Source organism: Protopterus annectens, chromosome 12.part0 (genome assembly GCF_019279795.1).
Source record: "Protopterus annectens isolate FY-2018-M chromosome 12.part0, PAN1.0, whole genome shotgun sequence".
Taxonomy (NCBI): Eukaryota; Metazoa; Chordata; order Ceratodontiformes; family Protopteridae; genus Protopterus; species Protopterus annectens.
Window position 1 is genome coordinate 1056826789 of NC_056746.1, and position 17190 is coordinate 1056843978.

The window sequence follows — 17190 nt, forward strand, 5'->3', positions numbered from 1 at the left end:
ATATTGAAATATAGGATACATTTGAGAGTGTAATTGGTAATATATTATGAGATTTTTCATATGCTATATTATGGTATATAGGTACCTATTCAAACAATAACTGAAATAGGTTGGTCACCATATTATTTTTCATTTTTTAGGGACATGTAATATTTCCATACAGATTCCATGTCTCATTGTTGTTGTATATTCATACACCAATTTATTGTATATTTATTTGTAAGTATACTAAAAACAAATGAGACAGGTTGATTCATGTAATATTCCAATGTCTATTTTTCATGATATTGAAGATATTATATAGATTCTATATGGTTTAGTGATGTAATATATACACATTTGTTCCCTAATGTTTTGTAACCTTTCCTGTTTTTATGGTACATGCCCCTTTAAATGAGCACTATAAATTTGGTACTCATGTGGGGTTGGGTTTTTTGACTTGATTCTAAAACATAGCATTGATAAAGGCTATAATTTAGCCGAAACCGGTTTGCTAATATAATGGTTTATATATTGGTTTATTGCCATTATATGAGCAATTTTATACAATAAAGTTGTTTTTTGGCAGAGCGAACGATACGTGCTGGCTCATTTTCTTTCAGCTCCCACATCCAAGCCTGTTCCATGTATGAGGGTTCACTCACCTGTCCTGGACAGGGCTACCAGGAACTTTTCCACCTCTATTAGCTGCTTCTGTATTGATAGTCTAGCTCCTATGATGGACCTGTTCCTGACCATTTCTTGTACCGTGATGTTGACATGCAGTATCATATCACTGACCCTGCAATGCACCTGCACTAGTGTCTTACCATGGCTTTAATGTCCAATACCATTCTCTGCCAAAGTTGGTCCCAGAAAGCCTTGTGGGTTTTACTTTTGTCCAGGATACATTTGCTGTGTGTGTGTGTGTGTGTGTGTGTGTGTGTGTGTGTGTGTGTGTGTGTGTGTGTGTGTGTGTGTGTTTGTGTGTGTATGACCAGCAGTAACAAATTCTTCTCCTGAGTAATGAACTTTTTCCAGTCATTGCCGTGCTCACAGGTCCATGACAATGGCCACACACATGTCTGCTTTTGTGCTATCACTCACCATCTTCTTATAGCACCTTTTTAATGTCCAGTAGTGCTCTGCACATCCTGTGCCTTACCCATTCCTTCACCTGTGCCATTGTTTTCCTGTACCATGTCATGAAATCTGTACACTTAGGTTACAGTATGGCCTCCCAGGGGACATTGACCTGTCATACTGTTATGCTCTGTTCTCCGTTACACTGAGTCCCCAGTTGGGCAATCACTTGTGATGCTGTTATGACAAATAGTATAGCATGCTGAGCCCACCAGGTAGACATTCACCTGTCATACCCTTGTGATGTGTTCTATGTCATAGTCAGCATCACGCCTGCAACTGGATATTCACCTATCATGCCCTTGTGTTATGATCTCTGTCATGGTGAGGCCTCACCTAGCTGTACATTTACCTGCCATGCCCTTGTGCTATGTTACCTTACCCAATGTACTGTTTATTATCTATCCCTCTTGCTGTCATGCACCATAGGTTTTCAGCATATCTCTCAACATTGAGGATTAAAGTCTCTAAATAATGACATGCATTTCAGTTTCAGACTTCATAGACGTCATAAAATGCATTATAACACAAATCATGTTATTCTAGCAGTTTTCTCAGTTTATAAGAGAAATATTTAAAATCTGTCCCTATTTTTGGGCCTTTGTCCCCCCATTACTTTTGGCTTTGCCCAGATTTCTTGCACTAAGAATTTGAGAGGTATGTTTTTTTTTCAGTGCAGTGTGAAAGTGCGTTATCATCTATCTTGTCTTCATTTTCTATTCCTTTATCACATTTCAAAGTCTTCTAGAATGAAATCCCACTCCTGACTTGCTCATCATAATGTGGTCTTCCACAATATGGCAAATGTGTGTTTTTTTTCACATTAAAATGAGCCTTGTAGCACTGCAGTTATGATAATAAGGTAAGATAGAACAGTCCTGTCAGAATCATTGCCATAATGCTTACACTTTCAACCCAAGGTAGTGCTAACTTGCTTGTCCAGCCTGCCCCTGGACTAATGAGCCATGTGCACACTATGCTTATTCATGGAGTCTGTGAAACCTCTAGTGCTATAACTTTGCACTAGCGATACTTTTGCTGAAAACCATTACTGCTTGACAATGTGCATCGTGTGATGTCAAGGCATATTCCTGATGAAGGCAGTAGAGTGGAGGTGGCCTCTTCAGGCACTGGATTCAGCAGCGAGGAAACAAAGATATTTTTATATCTACTGCAGAGGGACTTTAAGGAGCATATGATGTGCCATTATTATGGCATATTTGATAAAGTGGTTGCCTCACACCAGCATGTCATGGCAGTGAGTGATGCCACTGGCATCACTGGCACTACCAAGCAGTGCTGGCATTTCTACAGCAACAAGGGGAGGCACCTCCCTGGCCTGCTGTGCCAGTGGGAATCAAATATTTGGAAAGTTTGCCATCCTTTTATAGTAAAAATTGTATTTTTTTTCTGTTTTTTTTTGCCTGTAGTATGTTTGCTTACTTGTGACAGGTCCACATTTATTGAATTACCCCTACTTTTGTTTGCAGCAGCCAAGGATAGAGAGAGAGAATTTAATATGGTCACTTGTCACAGGAAGGTTGACAGGCTGTCCTGACAGCGGTGTTCTGCACAGTTGCTAATTTATTTTTAGGGTACATATGCACTAATATGTTTTATTTATTGTATGTTTGATTTTTTTCTTAGCCTTCTACAGGTCCAGCTGTAGTGCAAGTTGTGAAGCAGTGGCAAGCACCTAGACCTATGCCACCTGCCTCACCTGCTGCTGGCTCACCAGTGGTCACCAGGCCTGCCTCTCAAATAGTGCACAAAGGATACCTGCTCTAGGCAACCTGAATGGCTCACTGGTGGCCAAAACAGCCACCAGTCAGGAGTGGAGGCAGTGGCTTCTGTACTGAGAGTGGCCAAAAGGACTCCCTGGCATTACATGCAGCAGCTGGTGATATCCAAGGTATTCTGTCAGTTTGACTTCTGCACTGGGACCATGGAATACCCTTGTGTAACTGATTAGATTCTTTTGATTGGCTGGCCCTATCCATCGGGCTATCAGAGGTAAATCCTATCCATAACATTGGCCACTGATGTGACTGACATCTGAGTGGGATGTCCTATGGGCTGGTGAGACTGCCCCCCCCCATGTACTGTACCCTATCCCCTATCATAGAGTTCCCCTCCTTTATGTGTCATTTCCCATATGTGTTTATAGTCTAAATTTCCTGATCACCAGTTGTCCTCCTTTTATAAGTCTGCATCCTTCATGTTGTCTCCGACTTTTGTGTCTAGAGCATATTGGTCAGTTTATGTCTGCATTTTGTGTGTATCTGCACCTGCTATCTTCCCTATTCCCTGTTCCCTTCACATACAATTTCTTTGCTACTTTCCTCATCTATCCTTCTTATAAAGTATAAAGTGGGCATCTATTCCAAAAAACAAAAATGGGCCCTTCATTTCCCCCATCCTCTCCTTCCCTAAGGTTGCTCTTGTATGTGTTACTCTGTTTGCCGTTCTCCCTCTTCTGCCATTACTAACTCCCCTTTCCTCCCCATTTTTATAATGGACTGTGGCCTGCTCAGTGTTTAAGTTGCCACTCTGAGGTGCTTCTTTGCAAGTGAATGCAGATAACCTGGGCCATGGTACCTTTCTGTTCAAGTTTTGTTAATCAGCCAAGCTGCTATTGTTCAGTAGTACAGCAGTAAACTCTAATTTGCTCTGCAGCCTTTCTTTTCTCAGAATGCAGGTGCTATGCCAGTCCTACTACACACTTAAGCAACATTGAGTTGAGTCATGTGATGACATCTTTGGAATATTGTATTTCACCATAGTGTTTTGTTTACTTCCTAGCAAACAGTGAGAATTTGTTACGTTGTTCTGCAGAATGCCTGTGTTATTTAAAAACTGTATTAGATTTCAAACATTATCCCAAAGACATGCTGTAGGTGGATTAGACACTCTAAATTGGCCCTAGGCATGAGTGCGTGCATGTGTGTGCCTTCCGTTGAAGGTTGGGCACTGAGCTAACAAGTCAACACCATAAAACTCTACTGCCAATCATGAGCGGACAGGTGATCTGCTGTGGCGGCCCCTAACCGTGAAAAGACAAAAGAAGAAGAAGATGGAACATAATTGTACTGTTCTATCTTGCCAGAGTTCTTTCTGGGTAGAAGTCAGTGTCACATATTTTATATGTCATTAATGCCAGTACAGCAATACAGAACAGTACAGAACAGAAACCATTTCCAAACTGTCACTGTTCGGTACAGTAAAGACTTCATTATATAAAACTATAAAAACATGAAATCCTGAACATAATTCAGAAGCATTGTTGAGGCAATCACATGTACAGCCTGTGTGACTTTCTGCACTGGACATAATTTTTTTTATTTTTATGTACTTCTTTATCCATTGTTACTTAAATTACTCAAGCATAGTCATCCAATGAACTTTTACAGATATGGCCTTGGTCATTCAATAGAATACTATGTACTGCTGTCTTCCTAGGTAGACCTTGTGCAGCCTTGCACATGTGTTACTGACACCAAATAGTGTGTGGAACTTGCACTTCCCAGATTCTTTTTAAAAACAGGTTGTTTTCTTTCTCCTGAGTGCAGACTACACTCTTTATATGCTGGGGATACAGGTTTGCTGTTTTACTCATGTTTACCATATGTTGGATCCCTATTCCCCATCTCTACCCTGTTTAAACTTCTCTATGTGTTTTCCAAGGTATGTATAAAACTATAGTGTGTGTTACTGCCATTCTCAGCAGCAGATGAGATGTTAATATCTGAAGTGCACCATTGTCATGCTCTATAAACTGCATTCACCCCACCACTGAGCACTTACTGCCTTTTTATACATAAAGATGCAAAGGTTGTTATGCATTATGCCCTTTGGATTCATGTCATCCCCTCCAGAGAAACATTTCCTTTGTATGCTTATGTAGGGCACAGAGTGCTATCCTGTTGTGTACCATTCTGGATATCTTAGACCTGCCCCCCCATCCCACCCCCAGCTTTCCCAAATAGTATGCTTTCCATCAGCGGTGCTTATTATGACACTGAAATTAATAGTGAACTGTGATGCCTCTGAGTGTGCTTTTCATCTCACCCTGAGATGCACTGAGATCTTGATTATAGATTCTGAAGTCTGTTTATAAATCACATCTCTTGGCATGATGTACAGTGTCAATGAGTCTGCCTGCCCAGTTTATGTGATATATGTGACATCCATGGCATGATGTCAGTTTTTTTTATACTCCCTCAGTCTGCCAGTCATCAGCACACAAGCTTCCCCACATCACTGCTTCAGACCTATGCTGCAACACATCAACTGCATGTCCTTCTGACTGAGACTCCACAGGCTACACCACGCAGAGATCCCAATGGGTGTCAACCAAGTGCCAAGCTAAACTCCCCCCCCCCCAAGATGTGCAAGATGATAGCTACTTTACTCCCATCCTCCTGGTACCTCTACTTTCACTTCTCTTCCCAATTAATCAAATGCAGGACATTTGGATGGCAATAAGGGCTTTATTCCTCTGCACCATGGAAGGGGCAGGTATGATCTCAATTTTAAGGTCAATATTTCAACCATGAAAATTCTAATTCCTAGAGATCTTACTTATACAAACATGTTTTTTTTATTTTTAACTTTTTTAGAACTCAGTCTCAGGACAAAGTAAATATATTACATTTATATTCATAATAGTGCTCATTCTTTCAATGTTTGTTAGCGTCTATATAAAGATATTCATGGAAATATACTAAGCATCAAGTGGAGAAGGGAGTTCCTGCAAGAAACTATAAATAATAAATATCATTCCAGGTGTAGTACTTGACTGAAAAAAGTGTTTAACTAGTTAATAGGACAGTTAAATGCAAAAAGCCCTGCAGTGAATGTGCAAAAAAAAAAAAAAAAAAAACTCTTTGAGTAAATAATAGCATTCTGTCAAACTATAAGTGAAAAAACAGTAATGGATTAGAGCTTTGTTTAATCCTGAGATTGTAGTCCTCTATTGTCTCTCATTGTCTTGTAACCAGATTTGTTAGCTTAACATTACAACAGTTTTTTGTTTTAATGCTGTCTTTTATAGGAGAACTCGTATTATTTCTGAGCTGGAGGCTGCAAAGAAATGGCCACATGACTGGGGGTTCTTGAAAACATCTTACCAAGAGGTATGGTACCTTAAATGTATGTTTTGTTAAATATTGGAAGCAAATGAGTCCTCACATCCCAAGAGTCAAGTCATTATTCCTTTAGCAAAAGTGAAATTAGCTTGTAACCTTCATGATTGCATACATCTTGGCATGCTTTGGGTATGGTTATTGATCACTTGATCCAGCAGTGGTAGATGATACAGAAAGAGCAGAGCTCACCACACTTGCCAAAACTAAGTCTATCATCACCAGTATTGCATCACTTCTGGAAAGGTCTCATGTAGTTCAGGGGAACATTTGCTCTGATAGGAATGGGTCCCTCCTCTGTAGCTAAGGCTGCAGGTATCAGGAACACTTAACAATCCAGACATTCCCGGGTTACATAGTATTCTCCTGTTTCATAATACTGTGCTGCTGTCCTTCAACCTACCAAATATCCTCGGGCTGCTATTTTCCATATTGTCATAAAAACAGTCTGTGAGTGATATTTACTCAAAAATGACTTTCGTCAATTTTTTTTGTTGTCATTTACCATTTTTGATAGTTTTTATTCAAGAATTATTCTGTTTTCCTCTGAGGAACTATTACATTCTTGTGGTGTTTTTAGGTTAGTTTAACATTCTCTAAAAGCCTCTTCATCTACCGTTCACTTTGTTTTTCCGCTTAATTGTGTTATGTACAGTTGCTTTTATCATGACTTTTTGCCACTGTCTACACAAGAACATTTGCATTTGTGTGCAAACACCTTTTGAGCAGTTACTTTATTGTTAATATTCCCTTCTTAGACAAAATATTTGCTAGACTTGCTAATCGCCCTCCTTCCCATAATGGGGTGAAATTTCTACTGGTGCCCTTGTGGAGAAAAGATTCCTCCACAGAACAGGCACAAAAAGTTTGTAATTTTTCTGTGGGGAGTCCCACATTCCCTCTAGGTGTGGTATTTCTGATATGGAAAAGACAGATTACAGCTGTGTTTACTCAAAATGACATTAGAGCCTAAAACCGATGAATTTGGGTTGTTAGAAAAGTCCTCAGCCATGACCACTTGACTTCAGACTCAACATATTTTAAAAATATGGTTGCAGAGTCATTAAAGGGAGAAAAAAAGCTAAAATAAGTAGACCTCACATTTCCCGTCCTCGGTCTGAGGTGGCTCATGCATGTATGGAATCTCCAGTTAAAAGGTGCCTAGTCAAGCCATTGATTAACCTTCTTCCTCTCTTACTCTAAGAATAACTGGGTGTTCTCCTTCTGTTTTTCATTGAGGCTATCTGTCTTACTTATTCAATGACAATGGTGTCAGCTTAGGTTAGAGAAATTAGACTTGTTTAATCCTTAATGCCAAGATCATCAAGCCGAGGCTAGGCACTCCTCCTGTAGATCTTGGTTTTGACTATGGGAAAACTGCAAAAGCTTTTTTTTGCTCTCTCGTTCCTACCTATTTTCTGTGTTGGGAATAGAGACCACTTTGCTGCCTTACCTTTCTAGGCTGGGACACCAGGCTGTTCCTTGTCAGCACCCACCCTTTTGACATCAATCCTGAGATGATCAGCTTTAACAGCTGCATTGCTAATGCCATTTCAGTCTGTACTGTTTTCAGCATTGGCCATCTCTATGTTGACTGTGATTATATTAACTATGGTGTTGATTCCCTCAGTGTTGAGGCTCTGGTGTTAATGTTGGTGCATATGTTTTTAGTGCTGGGATCTTTCCTGACTCTTTCAATGGATGGGGTCTTATCCAGTGTTGGCTTGAGGTCCAATGCCCTTGTTGAACATGACATCGATCCCAAGCCAACACATTTTGACGCTAAAGTACTGTTCTTTTATGTGCTCTTTGTTGATGTTAGCCTATGTTGCAGTTCTAGACGTTTTTGTTGGTCAGCCTCCATGCTGCCAAGTTCCTGTGCAGGACAGTAGGGCTCAAGATCTGCAGGAGTTCCCTTTGTTCACTTCTCCTTCCAGTAGATGCTCTTTCTCATCCTTTGAGTCACCTCCTTCTCAGATTCACATGGCAGCTACATGCAAGAGAAAGCACATGGATTCTGTCACAGTCTCCCATGATTGACCTGGACAATGACAAGGAGAACACTAATTCCCCCATCTCCTCAACATTTCCAAGCTCAAGCAAGTCCTGTAAATGGCACACCAAAAGGGGAGGAGGCTGGCAAAAGTGGACTTGTGTAATCCCTGTATTGAATGCTGCAGCTTAATTTTAGACCTTCCCAACAGTTTCCTTGAGTGGTCGCACTTATCACAGATATTTCTTAAAGTTGCTACTAAAGCTGCATGGGATATGCCTAATATGGAGGTCCTCATGCTTAAAAAGGCAGATTGTGCATTGTGCCATCCAAAGGATTAGAATTTCTGGTCAGAGACTCCTAAATCATATACTTTAGTATCAGTAGCACCTCTCAAGAAATCTCTCATAACACAGAGCCCGGAAGTTCACCATCTAAACAAAGAGTCTAAAGCACTTGACCTTTTAGGTAAATGTATTGATGTATCCTATACCTTTTCCCAGAGGATGATAAGTTATATTGTAGACTCCCCCAGAGCAGGTCCCAGATGGACCAGTTAAGGATTTACCCACTTCCCAACTGAAAAAGGTTTCTATAAATGTCAGGGGCTGTTGTTTTTAATTCCCAGATGGCTGCCATTAGTAAGCAGAACCAGCAATTTGCAGTTTGACTCCAAGCACTGATATAAATATTAAAAGTGCAGTTGGCCTTAAGCATTACAGTAAATGATCACTACTCCATTTGGTTACAGACAAGTCCTGCCACATCTAAATGAGCTTTACACTATATAGATATAGTTCAAAGTTATAATCAATACCTCCACAGAATTTCAGTCAATGTTGACTGAGTCCAATACTTTTTAATTCAAAAGCAATTAAAACCTGTTTTCTTGGTGCTCTTTCCTGCCATGCTTGCTGACCATCAAACAACTTCTCTGTGAGCCCAGCCTGTTTGTTCCCCATCAAGCACATTTCTCCACTGAGAGTAAAATGGGTGAGGAGCCATCATATGGGAAGGCATGGTGGTATTTATGTCCTTGCCTGCATACCCATAGTGAGGATGTGTCTTTTTTGCCTTAACCTTGATATGTGCATCCACATCACAGCAGCAACATATTGCATGCTCCCCCTAATTGTACATGACAAACACATATACAGACACGCACACGCACACACACACACAAACACACACACACACACACACACACACACACACACACGTGTTAATGCCACACACACAAGCACACACATGTGCACACTCACAAACACACACACACACACACACACACACACACACACACACACACACAAACACCCATGAGGGCTACCATCAACAGCCTTGGGATCACAAACACCCATGAGGACTACCATCAACAGTTTGGGATCATCAGTCCTACTTTCCCCAGTCGTAAGACCAATGGTAGCATGCATGCCTCCACTTGCATGGAAACAAGCTGGCTTGACAGGAACATCATCTTCCTATCCCCAGTACAGGGAACTATCATAAACCACTTACTCCCACCCACCACTACCTGGCTCATCCAGCATCTGAACCACAATTTGAACTTGGGTCATAGGGCTTATACCTCTATGCCATAGAGGTGGGCAACAGTAATTAAAACTGGACTAGATTTACTCCGCATACACACTCACACAGTGTTTCCAGAATGGGGGAATGGCAACTATCCAGCACCAATAATCACCTTCCAAGCTTATAGTATTGCTATCACCAGTTAGTCAAAACTAGCAAACCAAGAACACACCTTAATATTCACCATTGATATAAGCCATTTTTTAATTATTTAAATGGTTCCAATTAGCTCCGAGCAGTCATCCTTCAAAGGCAGACACCATACATCTAAAAGGGCACCAGTAAAATGCAGTGAATCCTCAAGGTGATAAACCAAAATCTACATTCTTTTCAAATAGAACAATAAAATCCTTTTATTTGTTTTAGCTGGAATAAATAAGTTACACATTTATTCTACGAATAAATATGCAAACAGTTCAGAACTTGTACAAGGTAAAAAGAGAGATAATGTTCAGAAAACACTATCAACTTACTAGTTGGCAATTGCTTTAATGAAAGAAATAAGCCATACCCTTACTATCTGGCTTTTAGAATCAGAGCAAATTTTCAGAGTCCCTGTAGGCAGTGTATGGTCTGGCAGACAAATCCGGTAACGAAATTACAGGACTTTCCCTGTTAATCATTTGTCTACTTGTATGTGAAAAACAAGATTTCCTTTGGCTTTTGCTTTGGTTCAGAGTTTGCAAGGTACTTTCTTCTTTCCAAAATTATACATCCAAGGGAAAGAGTAAGATTTAGGAAATCTACAGATACAAATAAGGAAGTAACCAATGAACTATTTCAGCATCTCCAAGAAACATTAACCTTGAAACAGTACACACATTTGTAAAGCAAGGATGAACGTCTTTTTTAAACTGTAACATGTTTTCACAGTTGTAGATGCAATTATATACTGGTTTATACACTTTTTGACACATATTGCAATACAATGAAAAGGCAAGTACAGTGCAGCTTATTTTATCTTTTAAACTCTTATTTATATTTTTAATTTGATACAGTTGTAATAAACCTTAATGTAATTCTCATGCATTTTCCTTGGAAGGATCGGTAGCATTTCGAGTTTATGACACTTTTCCTTACACATCTTCTCCTTTCTCAGACTCAAGCGAGTTTTGTTGAAAAACCCTCAAGGAACAAAATTTGAGGTAAAGGGAATTATTGCTGAAGTTATATCCAGTTTCCTGCCTAAGAAAAGCTATTTTCAGTTGCATTATTGATGCCACTTGTATGCTGGATCATTATGTTATAAGATGTCAACCCCAAACTAAATCTATGAATATTGATGTTTTACTCACTGGCGCTGCAAAACCAACTTAACAGATTATTGTCTATGATTACTGTGGATTTCCTACTATACAGGTGGTTTGAATGTTTTTGATAATGCACACTGTTTTTAAACACTCTTTTTGTCCAACTGCATACAATTATTTTCTTGACTAAAGTCTCTGACTCAGGTATACTATCAGCTGTTCTCCCTTGGAGAAACTTGACTGCATTGCCCCTACCCTGTGGTTTAAAGCATCTACTCACATTTCTGTCTGTAATCATGACTCTGGATATTACAATGCATCCACTCAATGGCTATTGATGCTTTTATAATCCTTGCTCGCAGGTTGGTGTCCAGATAATGTTATCTTGCCTGTTTTGAGTAATTTCTATCTGTGGTATGGCTATGGTATTGTTGTGGGAGACAAACTTCCTCTAATATCCCACTGTTCCAGGGAAAGTACTTACCCTGTTTTGGTAACTAGGGTATGCCATGCATGGATAGCCTGTGCTTTGGCAGGCTCTAGCTGAATTTTGTCAACACCCACCAGATAACCAAGATAGGAAACCTCTGCCTTTCCTAGTTGGCATTTGTTTATTTTGACAGTAAACCCAGCCCTTTTTAATCTGTCTAGTACTGATGACATATTTCATATTTTTGTGCTGATCCCCCCCCCCCACCCCCATCTCGGTGACTATCAGGCTCCCTCTGTCTGCTGCCCCATAAAGCCTATTCATTCCTCAAAGAGACAAGAGGTGACCCAGCAGGCCCACATCACTCTTTCTTTCCCTCTACACCAGCTCCAGCAGGCACCTGAGACACTATTTGAACTAAGGTTGCATGGATTGTAGTCAAGGCTTTATCCCTCTGTCAGTGGAGCTGGCTACATATTGCATATGTTCCTGCTAGGATTGACTAAAATTGCCTGTATCCTCTGTGTAAGTAATGCATAATATTCAACTTCTCTTAGTGTGTGATCCACTAATGTCAGAAAAGTTGCTGAGGCATTCTTCAAACCAGCAAAAAGTGTCAACACACTGAACAACACTAATAACCAAAAATATCCAGTGCGTATTGAGGTCCGTTGGTGAACAAAGACTTCACACTGCCCAGAAAGCTAAAATTGTAACAGAATCAAAACTTATTATTGCAGTTAAACACTTTTTTCTTTCATTCATTTAAACAGAACGTTTTCAGAACTAATTAATTACTACATTTCATAACTTGAATAACATCCGTTATAAAACCTATAACAGTAAATATTTGAATTCCTCAGTGATGTAGTAGCCCTTAGGCTATATTAAAGGCATTTTAGTTCATGTGTGCAGCCCAGACAGGGAAGCAGGTGTTGAGCTATCCCTTACTGCAGATATCTGCCACTAACACTTGATCTGACCAGTAGTGGTTAATATTTTGCCTTACGTAGCTTCTCTAAAGCTTCCTTATCTGTCTTGGGCATGGGGTATGTATTAGCTTTTGTGCAACTGTTTAGTTTTCTGTAGTTTATACAGAATCTGGTGCTCCAAACTGTTTTTGGCACCAACACCATAGTGAGGAATAGGAGCTACTAGGCTTCTGGATTACCCCAAATTTAATATTTCCTGTAGTTCTTCCCACATGATTTGTTTGACTTGATCAGACACCCTGTTAGAAACCTGTTTAGTGTTTGGCTTGGTTCTTATGTCCTTTGTCTACGTGGTGCTCTACATACTTTTTGGAGGAATCAGACTTACCAATTTGTCATTGATTAAAGCAAGATACCTCCTCCCCCTGTGACCAAACAGTAACTCCAATGGTTCAGAACCTGTGGATTTTTGGGGTACTTCTGTATACATCATGAGCAGATAGGGCAGGTACTTGCCCACTCCCACCTAAATTTGTCTACAAATACCATTATAGTTTTTGGGAATAGAGTTGCACTTCTCTGCCAAACCATTTGCTTGGAAATGGTAATGGGTAGTTTTTAATTGCTCTACTCCATGGTGTTTCAACAAGCAAATCATCAGGTTTAACATAAAGGTAGCAGTAGAAAGTTACTTTGTCAATGGTGCATTTTTCATAAAGGTGTATTTTTGCTTCATTCCATTGACTGTACTTGCACCAATTAAATGAAATATGCAAATAAAGTATATATTGTTTCTGTGCAGCATTGTAAGTGAGTGGGAATATTCCATTTACATACACAGGATGGCATGATGTATGTTTCTGTGGAGTAAAGGAAATAACCTTTTTCCCCACTGTTATGTGATCCTGAAGTCAGTATATTTAAAGCTATGAGTGTGTGTAGTTACAGGGGAATTGCCCCTCCGGAAAAACACTATTTTTATGAATTTTGTTTAGTTTAGTGGTACATTACTGCCGGCTGCCTTAATGAGCTGTGTTTCAATGCATTTAATTATCAATGTTGTACAGATCGGTGATTCAATATAGATTCAGTTAGCTTCTCTGTCTGCTAGTATCTCCCAGAGAACGTCCACCATGCTGAAAAATCTTCATAAAGCATTGTCATCTTCATTTTCTCTATACAGGGTAAAGGCACCACCTCAAGATACCCAACAGCATAATCCACCAACACTGTATGTCTGTGGTACTTGGGTACTAAAATGTCCCACGGTCTTCATTGCTACCTTCTGAAGTGGTTCCTTCATAACAGGCAATTGCATAAAAGCAACAGTCACTTTATCTTCTGTCTTGCTAACCTTCTGGCAATACTGTCACATGTTGTAGTACCCTTTTGTGTCCTTTATAATGCCTGACAGGACATGCATTGCTTAAGTCTTCTTTTTCTGGGTTTTATGCCCAAATCACCTTAAACAAAATATTACTGGCAATGTCAAAAGTTCCATATGGTAGGCCCTTGAAATTATCAGTATCTGTGTCACTTCTTCTTCTTCTAGCCTTTCATCAGGAGTCCATTTCATATAGCAATCCATCATCCCCAGAGTATTGCCTCTCCCTCCCCTTGATGATCAAGTACCTCCTTGACTTCTTCATGTAAGTTTTTCAAAATGAGGTCTAAGAGCTGAGACTGTTGCAACTCTCACTTTTTAATCCTTCCAAATTCTTCTAATGGATATCCAGTACTTTTCAACAATTGTGTTTCAGATTTAGACTTACTGCTATCAGTCATTTCTTTCTTTGAAGTAATGCATTCCACAGGAAGTCCAGTAACCTTCTAACAGCTATGACTCTTCTTCAGGTTTTTCACTACCATCTATCTCTTTTTTTGATGTCCTCACATTACCAGCCTATTTTGGTGGTTCTCATTCATACTACCTTTCCACCATGATTGCCTCCATGCTTGGCTGCATGTAACCAGATATACACAGGAAACTCTATTGTCAAAGTCATTACTTATTAGAATATCTGCTGAGATACTATAATGCTCTACCACTTGATTAACAGTTGTGCAAGGTATAGTGCTGTATATTTACCTTGTGACTGCAAAGGTATGCATTCTTTTAGGTGAGCAAAACTTTTACAGGCTATACATGTCCAGTTTATAGGATCAAACCACTGCCTATCAATTATCACCTTAACTGTGGGTGACAAGATAACTCAGCACTACAGTACTGTACTCCTACAGAGGCTGCCGGGTTACTTAAGATATAGTATATTTTTATTTTAAAATCAGTATAAAGCAGTTTTTAAAATAAAAAAACTCTCTTACTAAATGCAACTGCAAGATAATCATTTGACCAGTACAGTCAAATAATTATTCTGTAGGTTCTCATTAAAATCAGTGGGGAAATTAACCCAAAAGTGAGAGACCATGCTGTTTATTAGCATGGCTTCTCAGCTCTACCCCACAAATATAGTAACAAGACATGGGTAGTAACTGATTCCAGTGCTTTCCCAGTAATCTGGATACATATGACAGAGATTAATGGGAGTTCCAGACAGCTGGATCTTCTGGAACAATTTTCTTTTACAGATATGTGTTTTTCTATTTCTGTCAGAAAATAAAATAGTTATGTGGCAGTAATAAAATCAGGTACTGCCTACAGCAGAATACAAGTTTTTAATTAATTTTGCCACAACTGACATGAGGTTGGGTTACTCTGTAGCAAGCAACTGGAAATACTTAACTGTGGCTGTTTTTACCACTTTTAGTGAACACCCATTGCGGATGTTCACCAGATAGGGCTATTTGTTTCGGTGGACCAGTCTGTGGAGAAAACAAAATGACAGTCATGCTGATCACAAAAAAAAGATCATTGCTGTTCTTGGTGGAGGGAGGAGACAAGGCCTTGTTTCTAAGATGAAACATGATGCTGTGATCATTTATTCTTTTACTTTTCCTGTAAGGAAACTGGCTAGATCTGGACCAGTGGTAAATTTATGTCAGTTGATGTGGGAGGGGGCTACTGCGTAGCAGCAAGGAGAGATACATTACTGTGGCTATTAAATCGCCACTTCACTGATGGTTCATCAGCAACATCTGTACCAAAGCCTCCCTTTTTGTTGATGTTGGAGTTGCTACCAGGACTCAGTCATTCTGAGCCAGCAATGACCTCTTGGGCTTTGACATTGGCTTGGAGAATGTTTTTAGTGCCAAACATTTTGGAAAGTTCTATTGGATAAAAGATAATAGAGATGCAACCTATCAGGTTGTGTATCCCCAGGAGTTTGCACGTATTTCAACTGTTTCCTACGGAGCTCCTTACTCGGGTTCATAGGTTCATAGGTAGGTACTAGGCTATTGGCCTTAGGGCCTATATAAGCCTAGCCAAAAAGGTACCCTGTCTTTCACAACCCAAGAAAATTATTGTCCTGTGCCCCTGTTGAACAGAGCCACAGAGGTGATCCCCTGGGTGAATTTCCTATTTCCATTCAATCATCAAGATTTTTCTTGAAGAGTGCTAATGAGGAACTTTGTTTGATATAGATAGGTAGTTTGTTCCAGAGTATGGGAAGTCTCTGGGACAGGAATCTATCCCTCCAGCATGTTCTGTTTATTGTGGTGACATGGTTTAGGTCCCTAGAGCATGTAGCTTGGAGGGATTGGGATTTCTTTAAGTGGAGCATGTCCAAAAGCTCTGGGTTTGACATAGCTTTGTATGTTAGGCAGAGATCACTTCTGAGTAGGTGATATGCGATGGAGTAAAGTTGGAGTTTTTTAAGACAGTCTGCACAGGCTGGTAATTCTCTTTGTGAGGTATTTCTGCAGCCTTTCCAGTTGTTGTAGATGTCTTGTGAGGTACATCTGCGAACTTCATTAGCCAAAGACCTTCTGTGTTAGCCTGTACTTCAGGAAAGCAGATACCAAACAGGAGAGGACCCAGGACTGAACCCTGCGGTACTCCACTTGTCACTGATCTGAAGTCAGATTTGGAGTCTGCTACTTTCACAGTGTGAGTTCTGTCAGTGAGACAGTTGGCAACCCATCTTGTGACATAGGGATTTATACCTAGTTTAGTGAGTTTATCTATAATTCCAGAGTGGGGGGATGGTGTCAAAAGCCTTGGCGAGATCTAGACAGGCTGTGTGAACCCCCTTACCCTCGTCTACAGCTTTGGTGACTGCTTTAAAGAAGTCTATCATGTTTAGGAGACATGATCTGCCTTTTACAAACCTGAACTGGGTGGGGTCCTGAGTTTGGAGATTACCAATGTCTTTCTTTATAAGTTCCATGATGATATGTTCCATGGCCTTGCAGACCAGGCTCATTAGGCTAATGGGGTGATAGTTCCCGGGGTCCATGGTGGCTCCCCCTTTGTGGAGTGGGATAACCATCACTGTGCACTATTCATTGGGCACAAAGCCTGAGGTGAGGCTATGATTGAACATAGTGCTTAGGTGGGGTGCCAGTTCATTCTGTAGTTCATGCAGAATGCAGCCTGGGATGTTATCAGGTCCCATGGATGCTGTGTTCTTGGCTTTGGGGAGTGTGTTTTTTACCTGTGCAGCCATGATTACAGGAACATTGTATTCTTCCGGTATAGAGATGGGCTCTTTAGGGAGTGAGAGAGGAGTAAAATTAGCACTTAACCTATCTGCCAGGATGTTGGCAATATCAGTTGGTTTTGTATATTTAGTGCCATTGTGCTGCAATTCAGAGCAGATCTGAGTGT

At 40.1% G+C, this 17190-nt stretch overlaps 1 protein-coding gene across 1 annotated transcript in view; it reads left to right on the top strand.

Annotated features, from left to right (window-relative positions):
- Positions 1 to 17190, top strand: part of CCHR12.PART0H20orf85 (chromosome chr12.part0 C20orf85 homolog) — a 60506-nt gene that overhangs the window by 10556 nt on the left and 32760 nt on the right. The window contains exon 2 of the mRNA XM_044090565.1: positions 6176 to 6257. Within this exon, the coding sequence (XP_043946500.1) occupies positions 6176 to 6257 (82 nt within the window). The remainder of the gene's footprint in view (positions 1 to 6175; positions 6258 to 17190) is intronic.